The 22,761-nt window shown below is 50.7% G+C and overlaps 1 protein-coding gene across 1 annotated transcript in view; it reads left to right on the top strand.

The window, feature by feature from the left end:
- The window catches only part of Nachralpha1 (nicotinic acetylcholine receptor alpha1), a 110,328-nt gene that overhangs the window by 24,904 nt on the left and 62,663 nt on the right, over window positions 1-22,761 (top strand). Inside the window, exon 2 of the mRNA XM_076826058.1 lies at window positions 16,762-17,037. Coding sequence (XP_076682173.1) covers window positions 16,780-17,037 — 258 coding nt within the window. The 5' untranslated portion in view covers window positions 16,762-16,779. The remainder of the gene's footprint in view (window positions 1-16,761; window positions 17,038-22,761) is intronic.

The following is a 22,761-nucleotide window of genomic DNA, read 5'->3' as shown; positions in this document are numbered from 1 at the left end:
CTCTCCCCTATCGCGAGATCGCATCTGCGGTATCCGCTGAGCGCGGTTCCACGATTCTCGATGCTATCTGGGGCGGTTGTGCGGGGGATGTAAACGAATCGAGCCAGTTATTGTTTCGCGTTTCGCCGAATGCACGATACTTCGGGAAAGATAGGAGAAGCGGAAGTCATCGGGGTGGCGCGCGATGGAAACTGCCGTTTAAAAAGTTTCCCTCGTCTAAAGTCGCGTTGGGTTTTTCAGCCGCGTATCGAACATTTGATCGATGGTTTGTTCGCTGATCCTAGCTCTTCTTCTCTTTCGATTGCCAAATCCACAATCCGATATATTTATGTGTGTATGAAACCGTGCAAGATGGCGGGGTGGTGTTTCCTTTCATTTCTTTTTTTTTCGACCTCGACTCTTCGTTGATTCGATAGCAGTATTATTCGTGCACTCTCCGCTTCATCGCTACAGCTACCAATTACGCGTATGGTTATAAGATCCATTCTCGTCCAATTCCTGGGCTCTATTCGCGGGAAAGCGGTCCTGCGAACAAACACGGCGACATCGACGCCGCGATGCAATTTTTCCCAGACCTATCCGCGATAACCGCGCGATGACACGCACGAGGACCGATTTAACAGCTCCCCCGCAACGAGCAGCGAGCCGGGATTGAAACATGGGACAAGTTAGGAACACTAAACTGATTTTGCAGCGGCTCTGATAGCGATTACCTTGGTTCCGCGATCCACGGTGATACACCGTAACAGTTACGTTCCGCGCTGTATCCCGAAGAACAACGCCGAGGCAGCGCAACTGCCGCGGCGCTTTAAGGAGCTCCTGCGGAGAAGTACAATTGCGTTTTCAGAAAACTTGGAGAACGATACTGCTAATCGTTCCGTGGAACTCTTGCGCGGGAGTTACGGCGCCCCGAGTCCGGCGGACCGAGAAGCAAAATGATATCGGTTAATTGCATTGTCTTCTGCCAGCAGTTCCGTTCGAATTCCCTCCGCCCGGGGGTTACGAGTTTCAAGATAAAGTCCGGTCTAACTGAAAATCCAGATGCACTGCCTGCTTCCCTTTTACAGTAACGCAGATACCGTGGAACGAGATATTTCATTTGCTTCGTTAGCGGGAAAACTCTGACTGCTAGTATCAGGCGCGAATCACTCTGTGGATCAATTTGCTCCGAATGCTTAGCGTCCACGGGGCGCAGAGGCGCACGGGACTTATAGAAACGAAAGTTTCGCAGACTAATTTACACGGGGGTGAGACGGGGGTGAGCAGCGTTACGAGGTTTGTATATAGTGGCAGGAAATTTTCAGCTCTGGAGTAGCAGCGCCGTCGGGGGTGGCTGATGGGCGTGCCTTTGTATACTTTGTAGCCGTGAGCGACAGATTTAGTTTGCGTAATAAGCTCGCGTTTACGCGCAGCCGCGACGGGCTCGCGGAACGAAATCCCTCGCTCCCTCCCGGTGGATCCTGAATTTAATATAAACTCGTCCATTCTTCGGCCGCGAACTTCCGCGTTTCGGCGCTGGCAGGAGCGCTCGCTCGACGACTTATTAAAGCGGCGCTCGGAGGAAAGGGGGAATGATTCGCGGGAGGATGGCGCGGAGGATCGACGTTTCTCCTCGCCACCGTTCGAACTCGCCGTGTTTCAGCCGGCGGGGGAAGAAATGACGATTATTAAACGGGCTACCGCCTCGCGCGTTATTCTGACATCGATGAATTCGCCGCTTCGTAAGGTGGACACAACGACGAGTTATTATTATTTTACTAATTCTATTTATTATGCGCGCTCCGCAGTGAGAAATTGCTAGACTGCTTTTTACCGTTTGAAGGCACAACAGACCCGAGTTGCATGAAAATTTTACAAGTCTTCGCTGACTCAAATATGTACAGACAGAACATGACGATTCGCGGCGATTTCGTTGGATTATTCAGTCGTCTGAGAAGCTAGAAAGCCCCGACAGTTGTGAGGCTTGATGCCGTTAACCTTTTTTGGTTTCGTTGCAGTGGCGCGTCGGCTAATAAAGCGGCCACTTTAATTGATGATGCTTGACCTTCGATGTCTGATGAAAATAGAGTGTCGACAGCCTCTCTGATATATTAATGAGCCGCTAACAATGAGGGCCGTCTAGACGTCTCGACCAAAGATAATCACGAAGCAACGGCTCCTTGATTCCATCGGTATATCGAGCATGAATATCAGAGAAGTCTGTCGTGGTAGGCACGAAGTTCTTACCTTCTGCTTTTCGTACAGCTTCTTCTTTTCAATCTCACCTGATATTCGACCGTGAGAACAGCAGTTTCTTCTTTCGTCGACGAAAACATTACTCTTCCTTTATGATTCCCCCGGACCTTGTTTCGCGCATACATACATCCTCAAAGGAGGAGAGCGACCTCCGAGGAGTGTAGAGTCGAAGCGGAAATGCGAGAATGCTCGATAGAACAGTGAGGTCGGTGGGATCGTTGACGTACGTCGCTGGCGAACCTCGAATAAATTGTCGAGCTGCCGGGAAACACCGAGTGCTAACCGATTTCGGTGGGAAATGAGCGGAGGCCCTTGTAAGCAAGAGTAACAGCCAGGATAGAGAACCACGTTATTGGCTTCTGGAATAACCCCGGGCCAGAACGTGTCAAGACTTACAACCTATCCCCGCAGCGTTAACAATAAACAGGCGGTCGCTCCGAGGGGAAACGTAACGTTATTTTCCACGTAACTCACGTTTTCCTGCAATTTCCGTGCGAGATACCTCGCGTGAACCGTGAATTTCCCTCGGAAAATCAATACGTTGCCCGGCTGTGCGCGGTCTTCCGAGGAACACGTATAAATAAAGGCGCAGTAAATAGACACAGTCGCTTGTCGAGACGCAAAAACCGGGCTGGCTGCCTCTCGAGCTATTTTTTCGGCATCCTGCAGTCGGGAAACGGCGTTCATTACGGTCCTCCGGAAATGGAGCGGCTCGAATCGGCTGCAAGTATTCGTAACTTTGCCGGGGAGCGTGGCGCGACGGTTCTGCGGGTCGATGAATGTTCAATTCGATGCAGTGGAGCAGTATTTTCTGGCTATTTGATATGTGCGCGCGTAGGACGGCGGTATCGTTGACTCGCGCTACTTGGACGTCTGACCAGTGCTCTGACAGCTGTCCTCTACTACAACGCTCAAGAATAACAGTTCCGCGATGATTCTCGTTTGCCAGCATCTATTGTGAACATTTCGCATGGTGCTTTACTATTACCATTGTTTGTTTGTTCATATGACGTATCACGGTTGCTCCCCTGCTTCACGGACAGAATCTTTCGTCTATTTTTCTTTGAGTCGCGTGGATATAAATCTTCGAGTCGCACTTTTGAGTCAGCCTGTAGATTCTCTCGCCCGCCTCTCTTCCTTTTTCCTACTACAGGGGTCTCCTTCTTTTTCACCTGCTCCCAAGCATCCCCGTGCCACTGCCCATTCTCTCGTCTCACTCAGCTCTGCTTTACATAATTTCTGTCGCTGCACGTGGAACAGAGGCCCGCCTAACTGCCACACGCTCTCTCACTCCCGCGTCCCGCGCGTCCGTGTGTACATTATGCCGTGCACCCTCGTTCCAGAGGTAAATTGACACGAAGGGACAGAAAATCCGCGGCGACGGTGCGCGAGCATCCGCTCGCTTATTAGCACGTACATAAACGGGTCAACGTTGATTCATTTCTTCGAAGCTAAAGGGTCTCCGCGGGAAGACACTCGATCACTCGGCATCCTGTTCCGTTCCCCGATGGGAAAACCCCCGAACATGTGCAATGAAAGTTAGCTACTCGAGTCCATTTGTTTGCCGGCTCCCGCTAACTCGCCTGACAGGCAATATTTTACCGTTCAGGAAACGTCCGGATATTTAGATTCAGGAAACGTGTGCGCCGAAAATTGTCCCGCGGAGCCACTGGATCCAAGTAAACAGAAGGCTCGCCGGAATTCCTTTCCCCTCCGTTAACTTCTTTCCACTCAACGATTTCTCGCTTCGACACGCAGGGCGGCTCTATGGTTGAAATTTCGAACAGCTCGATATCGCGCGCGAAATTCGTTGGCTCATCCATCACCCCGATCTCCCGATACGAAACTTTAGATTATGCTCCAAAGCGTCGCAGGATTTGTAGTTATTTCATTCATTTGGAGATTAATTAAATTCACTTAGCTCGCTCGCTCGCGCCCGCCTACCTCCGATTTCTCGATTTAAACGGTAATTCATACGATTAAACCTGAATCCACGCCCGCGCCAGCGCGAGCGCGCTTCGTTAATCACGCGGCGAGGAATTATCCCTTTCCGAATATTTCGCAGGGGCGGAAGATTTGAAAGGATCGCGGACGGTCGCCGTCGCGATCGATTTTAATCTACAAATTCCGCGCAACTTGGACGTTATGATGTCCAGTAGCTGCAGTGGCGAGTTTTAATTAAATTGAATAAATGAAATATCAGCGGCTGCACTCCAACGTTTTTTGGCGAATGCTTTCGCGACAATTTCGCGCATTTTTCCCTGCGGCTCGGCCGCTCTTTCGTTGTTGCAATTTTTACAGGACGGTCTAAATTAAACGCGGCCGACATTCCTGACAAATTTCGTTACCGGATCGAATTAAACGTATCACTCAGCGGGCGTGATATTTTCCCGGGGCTCCAGCATCCGCGGGAGTCGCATTCTCTGTTTTTTACGTAACGGTGGTAGTCACTTCGTAACCGAATGGCGCTTTTCGCGTTTATCGATTTCGTTGCTCGTCGAGACGTTTAACGCGCGAAAGTAACAATGCAGTGGCGGCGGGCCATCGCGAAATAAAACAATAGAAACGAACGGGGCTAGCTCTGCAGCTGGCTGACCACAGTAATTTAACAAACTGCAAGGAGAGTCTGCGGTGTAACCTAGCGAACGTAGTTTGTAATGGAAACCGAACCCACTGAACAATCCGAGCCTTGTCCGAAATTCTATCCGTGATCGTCGAGCTGGCCCAGATTTTTCGAATTTCCCGATGTAGAAACTGTCTATAAATTTCGTGCTCGAAACTGCCAAATGTAGAATTTCAGAGGTACCTTATATTCCTCGTTAGGACAATCACGAATACGTACCGCGAAGCACGGATCAATGGGGCAATCGTCGAGGATTAATTAAAATCCTGTTGGCAGTTGTTTCGTCGCGATACAGTAAACATTGAAACACAGCCGCGCCCAAGAATTTCCCGGGGAAGCCATTAATTTGCATCCTAATCGAGGAAATCATTATTTTCACCGGAGCATGGACCATTTACAAAGTAAACAGATTAGCCACGCTATGAATATTTAGCTTTAACGTTAATTCTGTAATTAATATTAATGCGGTGTTAACAAACATTACCGTTATTTAAACTTTCGAGTCGGTTTGCTCCCCGGCGATACGCGCCTGCACTCGTCTCTGCTCGTCTCCGAATTTTCCCGAGGATTCTCTAGAAAGAACCGCGACGATTGTCCGATTTATTATCGAAACTCGATACCGCCGCGACAGGGAGCGCACGAGATAATCGATATTCATGCTATTCATTTAAATGAGAAGTATTTAGTAACTGACGCATTCTTCCTCGCCAATTAATGACTGTTCTCGGGAAACTTTCACTCGTTACGCCAACGACAATCACCCTCGTTAATTAAAATTCCCTTGCTGACGTCGCAATTTATTTTATCAACTGTCCGCCGAAATTATTTTTGAAAGCTCGAATAACCCTGCGACGTGTGTCGAAGCTGCGTTATCGTTCGGTCGTACTACTCGAGTGTCTGACCAATGCGGTCTCATTCCACTTGGAAGGCTTCGAGCCACACTACTGTAATTAATTTCTCTGCAAATATAATTCTAGTTAAATCTTCAACGTGTAATTTCATACGTTTTTAACACGGTTTCATTTCACTTTGATTTCCAGTCCTCTGTTTTCACTGGCAGGTGATTTTTGTACCCCGCTGTCGTAGTTCCATTCGCTCACCGTAGATACCTCCCATTTCCCGGTCGAGATTCTCAAAAATCGTGGCGGCGTTCGCCGCATAGCTCTCAGTGCTTGCTTCATCCACGAACGTGAAGGGTTTAGAAGTATCAAATGAATCCACTATCTCGCTGGCGTACTGAAATACGTCTTCTTAGCCGGGGGAAGGCGATTTTCCCCGAGAAACGCGTCACTGCTTGGTGTTCCCGTTATAAATAATGTCGGGACGTGAGTAACCTACCGAAAAAGCTGGCTTTCTGCGAACCATCTTTCTTTCCCCTCGCTCTCTCCGCGTCTCTGCCTCTTCTTCTTCGCCGACGTTCTTTTCCACCCTTTCCTCCCATCTTCCCACCCGCCCTCGCTGATTCCTGAGATTCTATTCGTTTCACATTGGTCTGCGGTTCTGCGAATTACCCGTAACGCCCGATATCCTTTGGTCTGTCGAGACTGTTCGGTTTTTATGCAACTTTTGACCTGCAGTGTACCTTCTACTTGAACAGCAGTATATTTGTCTGCGCGGCCTGTTCGAGACAGACGGCGAAAATATTGTAATCGGCGTATCCCGCGGCAATAAATTCACCCGTGAATCGTCGACTAATGACGACTCGGCTGTAATAGTTCCGCGATATTACACTGTCTCGTCGATAACGAGCAATATTTCAATACGCCGGCCGTTATTGCCACCTGAAGTGACGGCCCTGACTGTAAATCAGTGAATCGCCCATTACGGGAATCGCGACTTCCCCGGGCCCAGCGTTATCCAACTTTGTTAACAAAGAATGCTTCCGACTCTCTGCTAGCTGCGCTCAGGACGAACGAGAGATTAATCGTAGTCGTATTTAGACGGTTGCCAGCGTGCGGCGTGGAACTGTAGAATTATCCAGGCCGGAGAAATATATTTTCCCGTTCTCTTTGGGCGTGGATTCTGTTCCCCGAAGCTGTTTATAAGCCGAATATTAAACGTTGCACGGACCACTTGACTTCTTTCCTGAAATTCAATAGGACGCGTTCACGAGTGACCGAAGCAGAAACTGATGTGCACGTCCCTCTCCCTCTTCCTTTCTCTGACGCGCAATTACTTAAAACTCGGCGCTCATCAGCGAGCTACAATTTTCTCGGTTATTTTCCTCGAGTGTTTCGCAGCGTATTGCCAGCAAATTGGTGTAAGAGAGCGTTGATCCTCGGCGCATAAAAATCCATGCCTCGGGGTTAATTTACCAGCAGGGAAACGCGAAGCTGCAAAACACGAAGATTCTGCCTCCCCCCTCGGATGACGAGCAGCTTTCACGCGCGAGATTCTCGATGGAAAGCTGTCCACTCGAAGGAGTAACAAGGATGCATCGTTCCATCGTATCCTACGCTTAGAAATTCACTGTCACTCCCGAAACGAACTCGATCGAGCGGGGATTTATCGTGGCGCTTGCTCCCCGAAAATTACCAGGCCCGACCGCGGTCGATGGGAAGAGAAACGGGATAAGGGATTTTCCAGCGAGGGTCGAACGGTAAGAGCGTTTTCTGGTGATTAGAGTTCGGCCGACCGAAGCAACCGGCTCAAGTCCAATAAAAAACAAGAAGAGACGAGCTCAGCTCCCGGCTAGATACATACACAGGCATACAGGGTGTTCTCTACGAGCTTGCCGTCTCAATTACTCCCCAATTTTTATAGAATCCCAAAGAATCTTCATAGTTTTAACTCTCAACGCCTCAACAGTGGGAAGTATGGAAATTGTTAACAAAATTCCTGTCGACTGGGCCAACTTTTACTTGACTTTCTTATTAAAGTAAGACTCGAAACAAAGGCGACGTGGAGACACATCTCCAATTGGTTGGTCCGCAGACGGACCAACATCACTTGCGCTCTGTCCCCCGTTCCTCTATACCCACGCACGAAATAGTAAACGAGACTATATTCCAGGCATGAAATATTCATCAGTCACATTTATATATTCTACATCGCGCGAACAAATCGTTCCCCGCAACCGTAAAAATGACGGGAACATTTGGGGGTGCGGTGTCAGAGGGAGCACCCTATACGTGCAGGTGACTGTCATGGATTTATCGATAGGTTCGGAGCCCAGGTTAAGACTCGTCGGCCAGTGTGGGTGCGAGACGGTGGTCCGTGTGTATCGGTGGACGTCGAATCCGGCCGGGCAATCAAGCGTGTGCCGTAGAAACGGCGCAGTTGTTAATTGTTGCTGCGGCCTGTCTGCGGAATGGCCATCGGCGAGCGTTCTAAGATTTATTCCCGGCATCGGCCGCGTATCGAGCTCGTTCCCTCGTAATCTTTTAATCCGCAGTTGCAGCAAGTACACCGTGATTTTCGGCGGGAATACTGCTCGGATTAGCCTCGCGCAGACGAGCCCCGAACCAGAGGGGAAGCAGATTTCCATCAAGTGTGCTCCACCGTGAAATATTTACCACTCGAATCGAGGCGGGTTGCTCGACTAATCCTCAGACGCTCGACCTTCGACCGGCTGCGAGCACCGGCGAGCCCACCGACTTGGGCAACTTTGAACAATTAGATGTACAGGTCGCTTCACACTGCGAGCATGGGTTCAGTTGATTCGAGGATCAGTTGGATATTTGCACCAGACGATTTTCAGGGCGAAGATTATGGCAGGGGCAAGATGTCGGAGGAATAGATTCCAGTAGGATGGTGCATATATGACCGCAAAAATTCTTTTTGTATTTTTTTTTTACTCTCGCCTTTTACATAGTATACTGCGAAACTCAATACTAGGAATAGAGTTAGGAATAGAGATTTTGAATTCGGGACTTTTTACCCGCCGGACTTTTAATCCCACCCTATCCTATTATATTTTTTGAACACATTTACTTCGCATTGGAATATTATTACAAAGTAAATTTGTGAACCAACAGCTTTTGAAAACAGCCAATTCATATTTATAAGCGGCTAGTATAGTAATGCTTACTATCCAGAGCTGGTAAGGTGAGTTACCATGTCCTATTCTTGATATAATGATACAGAGGACCTGGTCTACGAATTCGTCTTAAGTAAAAAATACAATTTTATTTAAAACATTAATAAGCGGGGTTGCAACCACCAAAACATTATGAACTGTAATACAATTCTAACCGGACCCGGTTTTCAGTATAGAGAACATAATTATTCTCCAGCAATATTTTAAATGTTGGATTTTAAGCACCACCTTAATGCTTGTATCTGTTCATGAAAACGCAGATCCAGTAGATTGTACCCACTGCGTGGATCTTGCACTGCGCTCTTCCGAGAGCTCCCCTTCCGCGTCGTACCGCTTATCTTGGCGAGGAACGATTAAAAGGAGGATCTCACTTCTGAATGCAAGCCGTGGAGCTTCCGAGTCTCTCCATCTTTCATCCCGACTTTGATTAAATTCGACAGAAAGTTAAACGTCCGCATCGGGTGAATTGAGCGGCATCAATGCCGCGAAGGGATAATCACTCACGGCCCCGCAGGCAAGGCATCGTTTAAAAGTCGCTGCGGACATTGAAATCCCTGTCTCGTGCAGCCCTCATCCCGTTTCATTCACCAGCATATCTTCCTTGATACACGCTATAGGTCCGCGCCTTCTCCGGCGGTGTTGTGACGCATTTAGAAAACGCCAGACCCCCTTTGCATCTGCCATTTAAAAGTTTCCCTTAATACAAGCATTTTACGCGCTAGTGCCTTTCAATTAAATTCCGGGGGACGTCTGCCGGCGGTGGTGGTGGTTTCACGCGGTCGAAAGGCGCGCTTTTCCTTGGCCGAGCTCCTCGCCCCGCCGCACCCCGCGCCCCCTGTTTCTTCACGCCGAGGGGTGAGAGACCGTCTTCAAAAAATCGATGCCGCTGGGTAGACAATTTAAATCCACCCCCGCGGCCGTAAACCGCCGCGATCCGTTAACGATGCGAATTTCCCTCGCGGCGCGTGAAAAGAGGCGAAGCTTACGGAGAACAGAGGCTTTTGAATCGAGCCCGGCTCTTGTACGATCACAGCCGCTTGTTCAACGAACTCTTTCGGGCTCACTCACTAATTTGCCGTATTAAAAAAACCCGTGGAGCAGGGGGAAGCGCGCGAGATGAGGCGGGAGGGAGGGAGGGAGGGAAAAGAACCCGCGTGTCATTAAGCCTCGCTGCTTAATTGGGTTAATGAGGCGATGGACCCGCCGCGCGAAATGACAGGCCCCCGTTATTCGAAGGACCCGCTGCTCCGGAAAATTCATTAGGAAAAGTCTCCCCGCCCATCGCGGCCTCGTAAACGCGCCGTGTTTCTCGCGTTCGTTCCCTTTTCTCGGATTTCCTGCAACGTATCGTGGATGGCTCGTGGAATCTGACTGTTGGGACCGCGTGTTGAGAGCCAGAAGCAGGAACGTTGGTCAGCTTGCGAAGGGATCCGAGTAACGGATACGTAGGGAAGTAGTGGAGCCACAGATAGGACTCGCAATCAGTGATACAACTAAACGATTTGCGCCAAGATCCCTGCCAGCGCCTGGGTTTCACTTCTCCACGACGTTCCTCGTCGTTGTTCGCTAGAGTCGTGCTCCTAAAACGCTGTATTTCCAATGGAAAACTTAGAGCCGAAGAGTGCATCAGGAATAAATGTCTGGTAGGAAAAAAAGTGGGGTTTCTGCGGCACGAAACGACGCATCCGGCATACATTTCGACGCGACGGCGACGCGGTGCCGTGAAAATCCTCTGGAAGCACATTCGCCAGCAGAGCCGCGCGCGTGTTAGACGCTGAGAGCCGTTGAAATATCTTTCCCTGTGTGTGTACGGTGCGCGTCAGTTGCAAAGCCGATATATCAGCGGCGCCGCGTATAAACACGAGTAAAGGGACTGCTTCGCGCCCCTGTCACCGCCCCGTTCCAACCCCGAGAGCCACCGAATTTTGATTCCTATCACCTCAAGTCAGACGCAGCGGCCTTTAAATCTCCGCGCACGGGAATTTCACAGTTTCCCGTGCCAGTCACTCACGCGGTCCATGCACTCGCCACCTCTGGAGTTGCTTCCACCAATTTGCTCGAACTTTAGATAGCTGACGGGAATTAGGAGATTAAGAGTAACGGAGGCAGGAGTTATTACGCGCTAGGAAAGAGCCAGTGCGGCCGGAAGCTTCAATTACCTAAAAGGGGAGAAAGCGTAAGGACCATTCGGTTGCTACTTGGAGCAGAAAGAGTCGACGCTGCGTCGAGGCTGCTCCGAGCGTTATGGGAGAGCTGTTGGGAGCAAAAGGTGTTTCGGTATTTGCGCGAAAGGCGTAGCGACGTTTCCCATTGAATCGACATCACCCCCAGGAACCTTTCGCATTGTGATGCGGGCGTATAAAGCGGGCGGCGGGCGTCTTGAATTAGTTTATCCATATGGATCGAGATGGTCGGCGCATGCTTCTCGTAGATCACCCGGATCGCTTTCCATTGTGTTCTTCGTTCGACCCGCGGCCATTCTCTACGGTTTGCATCTGAATGCCCTCCGCCTCTCTATCCCACGGCCATTCTGTCAGCTGCCCTCCTCGCGCGTCGGCCATTATTAAATTATCCTACGCTTGACGCGCGAATGCCGTTTTCAACGAATCGGCTGCTTTTCAGCTGTCCGCGGGCACCGCAGCCAGATCCATCTTTCAGATCGAGATACAGCCACGAAAATGGCAACGGAAAGGACCTCTGTCACTGGACGTCCCTCGCGTATTCAACCGCGAGCTGTCCCCATCTTATTGTAAGTTCCCTCAAATCGGCGTCGTATTTTACCATTTCAAATTGATAACAGAGAGCTTTCGGTGACAAGCGGCGAGTCTGCTCCTAAAGTACCATGGCTACGCGTGATAAAGCATCGGCCGCGTTCATTCTCGTAATACACCGGTTACACGGATAGTTAGTTTCTCGTTCGGACTAAATAGTCGAGCAGCACCAGCACCAGTCCGTTGGCTCGTGTAGGTCGGCGACGAAATGGGCGCGCGACGCGCCCCTGTCGCTGGGAAAATGTTGGCGTTCAGTAACAGCCGCACCATTTGAATAATTATAAGCCATAAAGGGCGGCGTTTGTCATTCCTTTCCGGTGAATCGGTCGTTGTCCTCGCCACGCCACCGAATCAAAATCTCCACCCTCCCTGGCCGGACGCCCTGCCCCTTTGTCGGCTTTTAACTCGCCGCCCGGTGGACGCGGTTTTTCTCCTCAAATGGCCGAGAATTAATCCGCGTTTGGCGAGCATTCATTCGCGACGATTTACGCAAGAACCCCGCGGCTTTTTCCGCGAGAGAAAGGCTTCCCCCGCGCCACGGGGGTGTAAAAAGTGCTGGTCATTAGGAGCGGCGCGAGGCGAAAAACAGAGAGTTCCGCGGGAATCGTCACGGTTCTCCCGGTTGTTTCGATCACGAAATGGGTATGGCGACTGTTCGCTGCGTTTCCGCGCTCCTCTTCGAGCGTCGATTAATTCGCGACCCCTGTCATCAGGCGACAGTCATATTTTTCACCCTCCGCGCGTCTGTAATTTCCAGCCGTACCCACGGCACTTTCGTCGCTGCCATCGACGGGACAGAAGTATCATCGATCGTGAACGAGCCAGGCCCGTACCGGAGGCAGGATGTATGGTGTGTCCGGCTATGGCAATTCATTCTGCCCCGATTTATCTGAAAAGCCGCGCTGCCGAAGATCCACGGGAGATGGATGCAGGAGACAATTGATTTTTTTTCCCCTCCACACTCCTCTACCTTCCGCGTGTACACGCGTACGCTCACAGCAGCTCTCGCAGTGCCACCCACATCGTTTCAGTCCTTGCAATCTCCAATCCTCCTACGTTGTCACGCGTCAAGCGGTACACGATCCATAACCTGCGACGCTCCAGGGAGGGTCGCCCCCGTAAATCTAGCCGGTGCTCTAAATTAAGCCGCATCTCGCCGGCTAAAAACAGTACACAGGGGTTGTAAAGCCGTGGAAAATCGACGGTGAACGTTGATTTTGTTGTCGCGCCGTTTATACCCCATCTTCTCTTCCATCGACCCCAGGCGACCTTAACGCCATTCCAAGGTACTCCGAATCTACTCTATTAGATGGGTCAGAGGAGTCCTTCTTCGCCGGGGGCAACTCAGATTCTAAGTCCATGGATTTTCCAGGTAAAAGTGGAGGTGTACCATTCAAACGAGGGAAGAAGAGTTGACTCTTTTGAAGATCCTCCTCCTTCTTTTCTTCTACATCTATCACGACGATATCCTTTCACACTGTTGCTGCCCTCGTTAGAGCGACGCGTTATTAATTTTCTTTGCACCCTTTCACGGCTAACAGACGCGGCCGGCGAATGGACTAGAGAGTCGGTCCAATTAATGCTCCATCCGTGTGTATAAAAGCTTAGTTAGTGGTCGCGCGCTGCGCACGATATTTGATTAGCCCAGTTGCGAGGCTCGAGCTCCACCAGGACACCCAACGATGACGACGTGCATTCATGCCCGGTCCTTTCAATGAATGCGCGCAAAGTTTCCATAAATTTAATAAAGCAAGCGATCCGTAGTTGCCAACTGTTACTCCGCGCTCGCTGCGAGCAGCGCTAGCCTGCCAGTGATTTCACCGGTGACGTATACCCTTCAGAATTTAATATCGACGAGACGGGCACCGCGATTCTTTCGCAACATCCCTAACGATCCTGCTTTGGGGGGGTGCGCATTAGGTCGGGCCCTGGTAATTGTTTCCTGTCCCCCAGTTTGCCGCAAAGGCTTGTCGGAGCGGGCTGGGCCAGATTGATGGATCACAGCCGCTGGTCACGGCGCATTATTGTTTCCATTATATCCACTTCCTGGAGCCGCAACTGACTGCCGTTAGACAAACTGCTGGATCGACTGGCCCCTGTATCGTTCAGCCAACTTGATCGCCGAGTCTCTTCCACCCGTCCACTTTTTCCCCTGGCGTTTACTTTAGTCGCTGAAGCGTCCAGGGAACAGATTGCTCGTTAAACAATAAATCCGTCGGTTGGCCGTGGCCGGGCAAAGTGCTGAGAACCGCCCTAGGACAAAAACGGGGGTTAATCTTGTCTGTGGTGGTACGTAGCGTTGCTCTTTGGTCTCTGGTGCTTCGTTTGCCCGTTGATGGATGGTATCGATCTCTCCCCGAGCTCGATATCACGGCTGACGACCGAGGAGTTCCGTTTTCGTAAATTGCTGGAACATTAGGAAACTGTTGGATGGAGAAGACAGAAAGGGCTACGATGCTCAAAGAAGAAGTATCCCCGAGCACATTCTTATCGTTCATCTCAGCTCCTCGGACATAAATCGGCCAGAATCCTCCCCTTAAATTCTGTTAAGGACATATCGACCAGCGGACCTGTATCTGCTGACCCCGGTCTCCGAGGAGATTGACAGGGGACTGTACTGTTGGAACAGTACACGGAGCTCGGTGGGAGTGGATACAAGGAAGAGTTGGCGAAGGGATCCCGGGGAAGGAAGTGCAACGAAAGGGATTCGAGGGAAAGCCGGGAATGTACGGAATTCCGGTGTAATTAACTCGGTGGCCAGTGGGTGGAGCACGCTGGGAACGAAGGGGGATGATAATGACCGCAGGGTCGCCTTATCTACGGTCGGTCGACCCGACGCTGTCCAGATAAGGGGTCCCGCGAGGTCTTCGGCCGACTTTAGCCGTCTTGACCCCGCGCCCATTTTTCATTTGCTAATACGGCAAAATAGTCCGTCAGCTGGAGCGGTAAAAACCGATGGAAATGTGGCGACCACGTCGCTCAAAATTCGCGCCACGTAATCAGCCGCTACTATTCCTGCCGAAGGAAGCACAAACTCGAAATTGCTTTCTCGTAATGCGACAGTTCGACGGGAGAGCTCGCAGCCACGTCCAATTTTCATTTTTCCTCCCATAAATTCCGTTATAATTGTTGCCGCGTTGCAAACACGCGCGGCTCAAATGGCCGAGGGAAAATCAATAAATCGGTGCATATCGGCGCATTAGTCAAACAGACGGAAACGTTGATACGCAACGTCACTAGGGCACGTTTGACGCGCGGCGTTGAAATAGAAGCGTGCGCGGTCATAGCCGGCGATAGGTCCTGACGTGGCATTTGGTGGACTCGCAGTGTGCGCGTAAATATTGAATCGCGATGCTGCTGCACGTGCAATGAAAGCAATCAGCGACTAAAGAAATCAAAGATCCGGGGAAAACAGCGAATTTCGGCTGGGTTTATTCGTTTATCCTTGGCTCGCGACGAGTTGCCCGCGATATCGGCAGCGGCGTGGAAACGCTGGCGGAGTGAAACGCACGGATACGTATAATTTCGCACATTAGTGGAAGCACAATGACGCGTCGCGCGTATTCGCAGCGAACCGATCGATAGCGCCAGCCATAAAATTGCAAGTACGCGCAAGCGATACTCGCGGACGTGCAATTTCAGCGGCACCGATTGTAATTTTACTGAGCTCGCGCCCACGAAATCGTCCGTATTTCACGAATATTTATTTACCGACCGACGCGGGACGCATAAATTTCATTTGCATATCAATAATGAATACACCTTTTCATGTAATTCGTCAATTAACCGGCACGCGGCGGGGAATCGATGAAATGGAAACAACGTGACGATTTATCATTCATCGTTTGTTTACACGCCGCCGGCGGGCGTAAATGTTTAATAACCTATTGTTTGCAAACTTTTTCCGCTTCCATTCAACCTGCGAGCGTATAAAATGTTTTCATCTCCGAGCTTCGAAACGAAGGAAATCGGATAGATTTTAACTAAACTTGATTAATCTACGACTAGCGATAGCTGCGATTCGACGCCCGTGAAATCTGCGCGTGTCCGAGGCGGTTTCGATTCAGAGCTAACGAACGAACATCGAGAGGCTTAGATCTTCGGATAATGCGGGGAAGTAGCTCCTCCAGGCGTATAGGTACACTGATAATGGCCCTAGGTAGGTCAGCAACGAAGCGATAAAAGTTCCTCAAGAGAGCTTCTCTGTCCTTTCCCCTCCTTTTCAGCGACACAACAATGCCGTTCAAGCCCTCCTTTATGGCTGGTTACGCTCTTCTCCACGGCTAGTAAATGACTCCGTCTGGCAAGCAACTTACACCTTACCATGTACCATGATTCGCTCGAGAAGTTAACGTGAAAGCATTATGAGATACCGACAAGCACATGTCGACTATGCGCGTCCTCGACGCTTCGCGTAGACGAATTCCACGAGGTTCAGCTTGTTCGATCATGTTACTAACCAGAACAATGTCACGTTTCGTTTCAAATGTCACTCCTCTGTTAATTCTCGATGTGGCTCGGTCTGGGTTCAAGGGAGGAGATGAGGATGAAATGAGGAAAAATGATTATCCTATTCGGATCAACCTGTTCCTTTAACAAGGCACTTGAAAAACTTTTGCAACTACGCTGCGTATGAGTTTATGCTGTTTAAACCGACTAAACAAATTTTTAAGTATTGTTATTTTTCCTTTGTTTTTCTCTTGTACGCGAGTCGGGCTTTATCCAGTATATATTCCACTAAGTATCCAAATTTTCTGAATTTACCAAACCTGAAGATCCCCTTATAAGTATTGAAAGTTATGGTAGGATACAGCGACGAATGATTAGAACGGAAGAAAGCACGATGGAAGGCGAGCGAGGTAAGAGAGCGCAAGTGGAAACGGATCGTTTCTAGTCAGACACAGACTATGCATGCCATAATGCTTTCTCGCGGGTGCATTCTTTTCAATATTGGTTTCAGTAGTGGTCGCTTCGACTAGTAAATGTATCGATCGAATCTGCGCTTGAATCATTCTCCCCAGAATTATAGCAGCAGCCAGTGCGACGAGATCGGACGTTTAAGTGAAGCTTAACAGTGAAATATATGGTTTCAGGGGTGGACAAGGCGTACGATGCTTAGGGATGCTTGGTCGAACGACGGTGGGAAAGGCTGGTGGCGATGGTGGTCTAGGCTGGGCGGATTGCTGGCGATGGCGACGGCCATTTCCTGTCTTGTTGCCCCGTTTCCGGGTGCCTCGGCCAATCCGGAAGCGAAGCGTCTCTACGACGACCTGCTGTCGAACTACAACCGCCTCATCCGCCCTGTTGGCAACAACAGCGATCGCCTCACTGTCAAAATGGGACTACGCCTCTCCCAGCTCATCGACGTTGTAAGTAAACTCCACTTAACCCATTACCTGACCGCGCGAATAGCGTTAGAAGCTCCGGTTACGAGATACGTGGAATAAGGGCACCTACGTCAACTTCCCGCAGCCCCGATTCCCCCTGGGAAATTCCACTCTGCTCCCTCAAGTTTTTTAAACACCGATTCAAGTCGTTCCTTTAATTATCTATCGACCACTCTCTTCAAACTGGCAATAAGACCGCCGCGCTTGTTCCACTCTCTCCGCCAGCGTGAACAAATTGGTCACTCGCGCTTCGGTCCCCGGAACAATTCATCTTCGCGTATCGAGAAGTGCAAAGTTCCTCGTAACATCGTTGAAAGACAAGCGCGTCCGTCCGAGGAAGACGGGATGGAAAGTGGCCGCGTGAAAATTCCGAGACTGGGAAATATGAAAACTATCGTGGGGTCCAGGCAGCCCCGACCAAGAGCCAAGTATACCTAAAATATTCCAGGGAAATTCGGTGCGCCCCGTGCCTGGAATATTTGTTCCGGTATTCTCGTTGAGCCTGGTCGTGCAGCAAGGCTACGAAGGCTAGCTGGGAAACTCGTTCGTGCCCCGACACGTACATCGTGTGGCGTATGGATTATGTAGGAGATGCAGCCTCGATATACCGTTCGCGTCCACGTACTTGCGGCGATAAGTTGAATTCCGGGAGTTTCTAGCCCCCCCGACTCGGAATCGGAACTAATTTACAAGCGAGCGGGGGTGATCCATAGCACTCGAGCCATTAATTGCCATAATCTGATCGCAAGCAATCAATCGCGGCTCGGCGAGCCGTTCGCCGGGGCCTCGAGACCGGTCACCAATATACTCCAGGCCATCTTCTCGACGGATCAATGTGCTACAATTACGCGATTGTCTCCCCTTCGCCCCTACCTCGACGCCAGACCACGCATTGTCTCCTTGGTTATTACATTCGTGTTACATGCTTATATAGCACAGGCCCGAATTTCGCTTGTAATTACCTCGATCACCAGCGTCTATAGACTAAATACATGTTCATCCGGTCGAACTATAATTAATTTGTTATCGAGCCTCGCACGCCTGGCCAATCCCATACTGGATTTTACGCGAGTCTTTTCTATCATAAGACAAACATCTCAGAATTAATGGAAATAGTCGCGAGGGACGAGATTTTCGAAAGTATATCACGAAACTTGTCTCGCGAGTGTCTAATTTCGCGAAACTAATGCCAAAGTAATTCAAGAATAATAGAAGAATGAAATAACTGTCTCGCGAGATTAAAGTCACACACGAGGCAAGATATTTTTCTCTCATCGTGGATTTCCACCTGGAAACATCCACGTTCATTTACGAGCTGCTTCCACGTTCTACCGCGTCGATAGATCTTCTGGAAATTTTCTCGTACTCGTGGAAACTGTTCCTGCACGATGCCACCTGCACTCTCGTCCACTCGGTCGCCGCAGAAGCGTCTCGGGGTATTAGAGTACACAGAACTTGCCCGCGGAATTCAACAAAATCCGCGGCCGAATATGTACAAAGGACGGAGGAAATCTAATTGGCCAGCTGTCGTATACGTGTGTTGTTATAAACTGGAGCGCGTTAAAATTTACCAACCGCCTGGGATTATTCGATTAAACCTCCGTTCATGGTTGTTTGCGCGATGCCTCGGCGCGTTATATTCATGCGGCGAGTTAGTTATCGAATTAAAATTCACCGGTCGATAGGACTCCGCGCGATGCGAAAAATCTATCCGCGCGACGACGAAGCAACAGATGCACGCCTCCAGCTAGCCGCGCATCGACGAGCGCAAAATTTGAGGTCAGGTGGATCGCTATGGGACTCGATTCGAAGAGTCGCCCGAATCGTTAGTGTCAGCCCTTGTACGTTCGACAGTCTGTCGATGACATTTGCAATTTACGAGTTGACACGGGCAAAAACTTCTGGCCAGCGTCACGCGGACGATAATTATAGCGGCGAGCAATCTCTCGCGGACTTGTCCCAGTCAGTGGCATCAGCGGGAACGTGGGATTTCAATGACCCTCGGTCACGCCGCGATTCGCTGGCCAGGTCTGCCCGACGGCAAGCAGGACGGCATTGCGTTGAATTGCTTAAATTATCCGAGGCAGATGAAAGTGTTCGAGCACCGAACAGATGTCTGGGACCACCGGACAGGGGCGGCGGATATATTTCGCGCAGAAAGAACACCGAGATCCGATGCCCGTGTGCATACCGAGCGCGAGTGTAATGGGGGATGAACAGTTCGGGCAGGCGTGATACACGAACACCGTCGGAATTTTCTGAATTTATTCTATGGGAAATGAAATTCCGGTATTCCCGTGACAAGGGTGTAGCGCCCGGGGAAATCGAATACCGCGCAGTTACCTCGGCTAACTGTTTTTCCGTAGGAACTTTTTGCGGGCAACGGTTCGCTTTGATTCGCTGGGCGGTTGTAATTCACGAGCGTGGCAGCATAATTTAATTGCCAGGCGAAGCTCGGCAGCAATTTTCAGGAGGGTTGGACCGAGTAGGCGCGAGGAATTCTCGCCGGTAGCGATTCGCGCCGCGAACCTCCCCCGCTCGATCGACAAAGGGCGCGCAGTCCCTTCGCGCTAACTGCGAAGCGTGCAGCTGGATGGGAATCGATAATCTCGCTGGGCGATTCCTTCGCCAGGTCCTTCGGTACGGAATATTCAGCGGTGACGGCTCGTTAACTCGACTCTTGAATCGCGTGGGCGATGAAAACAATCCGACCACGAGAGGATAACGCGAAAGCTCGATTGCGCGTTTCAATAATGACGCTGGCGTAAACTAAGAATTGCCAGGTTGCTCGGCACCGCTGTAATTTGCATCCCCCGGAGAAAAGGCACTCGTGTGTCGCGACCGGGAACGGAAGAAACGGAGAAGTAGCGGGCGGTAGTCGCGAGCTAACGACCGGTAAACTGACCCGACACGGAAAATCCATTTGGAATGTGGCGGGAACGATTAAAATAACGCGAACGCCGGTATTGGCGACTGTTCGCCGTTCTGTTCACCTTTCCTTCCCTTTCGAGGACCGGGCTGGTCTCGAATAGTAATTCAAAGCGCGCCACCCCATTGTGGATCGGTTTGGAGCGTGATCCCCGGTCGTTCGACGACCTCGAATCGATCCTCCGCATCGACGTTCTCCTCTTTCAGCCGGTGACTCTCTTGTCACGCAACAGCCAACGCCCACTTTTCACGGCCGACGAAAGCTTCGGTATCCGATCAATAATCGCAGGCTAACCGGCCAATTTTTGCTGCGCGTAAGTGGAATGCAAGGCTGTGTGGCCAGGCAGCCGCTGCTTTCTCTAGGGATTCACGGCTGAGCTCACTCTGCACACCTCGAATCCGTCTATTTCTCCCGTGCACGTATCTTCCTCGAGTCTTCGGAGGCAATTCGGTCCCTTAGCTCCGCCGCTGCAGCAGCTCGTCATTTGTTATTTCGCGCAGATGGGACACGTGTAGTGTCTCGGAATCATCGCTCGCATCGCCGTGACCCAGGCAGTAAAGTGCGCGAGGTTTGCGTGCAGAATTCAGGACACCTCTGAGAAACTCCCGCTGGTCATTCCATTTTCCCACCCCGGCCACGTTTACAACCCTTTCGGAGCGACTCGGCGAGGACCGGTTAGGATTAGTTTTAGGAGCAGAACAAGGATATCAGAGGGATCTGGATTTCCCCGTCCCAGGACTCTAAGAGAATCCTGATAGGATTTCATAAAAGTTTTCCCCTTTTACCAGGAATTACATTTCCCGGGGTATTGAATGGAAATCTGGCTTGGGCCGAACAAAGGGTGAAATTCTCCTGCAATCGAATGGATTGGATTAATACCGCCGTGGTCTATTTGCTGTATCGGATTCCGCGAATTAAAAGAGCCGAAAGTTTTCGGCTGGCTGGTCGCGGTGATCGATAAACACCTGTAGAAAACTTCCAGCCGTTTACTAGCGCCGTTATGATCCTGCTCGACCGGGCACGCCAGCAAAAAAATGTTGAGCCGCGAGAAATGGCCCCGGTTAACGCGCTGCGGTCCGCAGCTCGGACGATAAGCCACTGTACTAAACTCCAGCGGATAGCATCGTGCCAACCGCGTTTTCTGCCGCTGTAAACGCTCGGATGTCGAAGTTACGGTGGCCCGGTGTTCCGCGGGAACGTTCCGCCGTTTACTTTACGGCCGGGCTGTTGGGAACGGACGCAGCGACCGACACCCGATCACTTGGGCCACCCTGAGGCTCGCGAGGAATCATCGGAGCGGCGCGGCGAACGAGATAAAGTTGACGATGGCGAGGGAGAAGAATGGAAGCGCACCAGGTGGATTGAATCGCGGCTTCGTGCCAGCCTCTGGGAGAGGAAACGAGCGGCAATGGGTTAATGGATGTGGCAAGTGGCAGGTCTGGTCACGGAGGAATGACGTCCCAGAAGAGCCATAAGAGGAGCGATTGCTGGAGCAACGGTGGCGTCGGCGGCGGCGCTCGACCATTATTTACACGGCCTCCTTTTCAAAGGAAACACCTCCTTCGAATCGCGGCCGTTCTCCACGGGACAGGGGCTTTCGACTTTATAGGGATTTACGAGCTGCAGCAGCGCGGCGAGATTGACTCTCGCCTGGACCAGCGGCAGCACGGAATCACGGTCAGCCGTCGTTTGTATTGCCAGAGGATTCCCCTTCTTTCACAAACACGCGGAAGCCCCAGCGAAAGGAGCACCCCCCCTGCCCGTGCAAATATTGTCGTTTCATACGGTTCCCGGAGAAAAACAGTAATTAAACGTTGGCTGACTCTCTGCCAAGAGAAAAATCCATTCCACGGTCACCGGCCATATTTGTCCTATCGATCATTCTTCGGAAGGAGTCCGATTGATTAGTAAATATTTGAGTGTCACGCGACAACCTGTCGAATATTATCTGTGCCCCGGGGGAGGTAGCGGGGCAGGCTCCGACGAATTACTTTCTTCTGGCGGGGAATCAGGAATTGGAAGTTGATGGAATTACGGGGAGGGAATGTTAATCATCGGAGCAGAAGAGGGGGGGTCGTGCTCGCGACAGTGATCGGGCGACGTCGACGGCGGAAAGATTAACCGAAGTTTAATCGAAAATTGAAATCTTCGGGATCGGGGCGAGCTGTTGATCGATTACGCTGAGAAGTAATAATTTTTCTACCCTCGGTTGTGGAGCGAGCCCCCCCCGAGAATCTTTCCTCGGTAAAAAGGGGCATAACTCTTTCATTCGTTATTCGGCAAACTGTAATCGAAAGACTGGTCGTGAAGGGAAATCGATACGCAGCTTGAACGTGCAATCTGTTTCAAAGCCGGAGTCCGCAGCGTTTCGACTTTGGAATCCGGGATTGCGTTCCCACTGGATTCATTTGCTTGGAGCAGTGTACAAATACGTTGAAAGAACGAACATATTAGCTTGTCTGGATAATTTCTTTGCGACGAGCCTGCCGTTGAAGTGAGCGCGAAAGATTTCGAGCACGATGCCTTATCCTCCCCAGAAGTCGAAGCGAAAGAAACAACGAATGCCGGTGATTGGTGTCCGTTATCGAATGGCCCAATCAAATCGAGCATTCCGGGACAGGTGTAATTGAAGAGGTTGCCGATGCTGCAAGAGGGAAGCTAACTCTCGCCTCGTTACGGCTGCGCAGGGAAACAAGAGGGGCTCGACCCTTCGTTGCTCCCTTCGTTTCTTCCAATTAAGTTGGAGCTCGCGATATTTAACCGGGAATCGAAGCGTA

This window comes from Andrena cerasifolii, chromosome 14 (genome assembly GCF_050908995.1).
Source record: "Andrena cerasifolii isolate SP2316 chromosome 14, iyAndCera1_principal, whole genome shotgun sequence".
Taxonomy (NCBI): Eukaryota; Metazoa; Arthropoda; class Insecta; order Hymenoptera; family Andrenidae; genus Andrena; species Andrena cerasifolii.
This window is presented reverse-complemented; position numbering and strand designations above follow the sequence as displayed.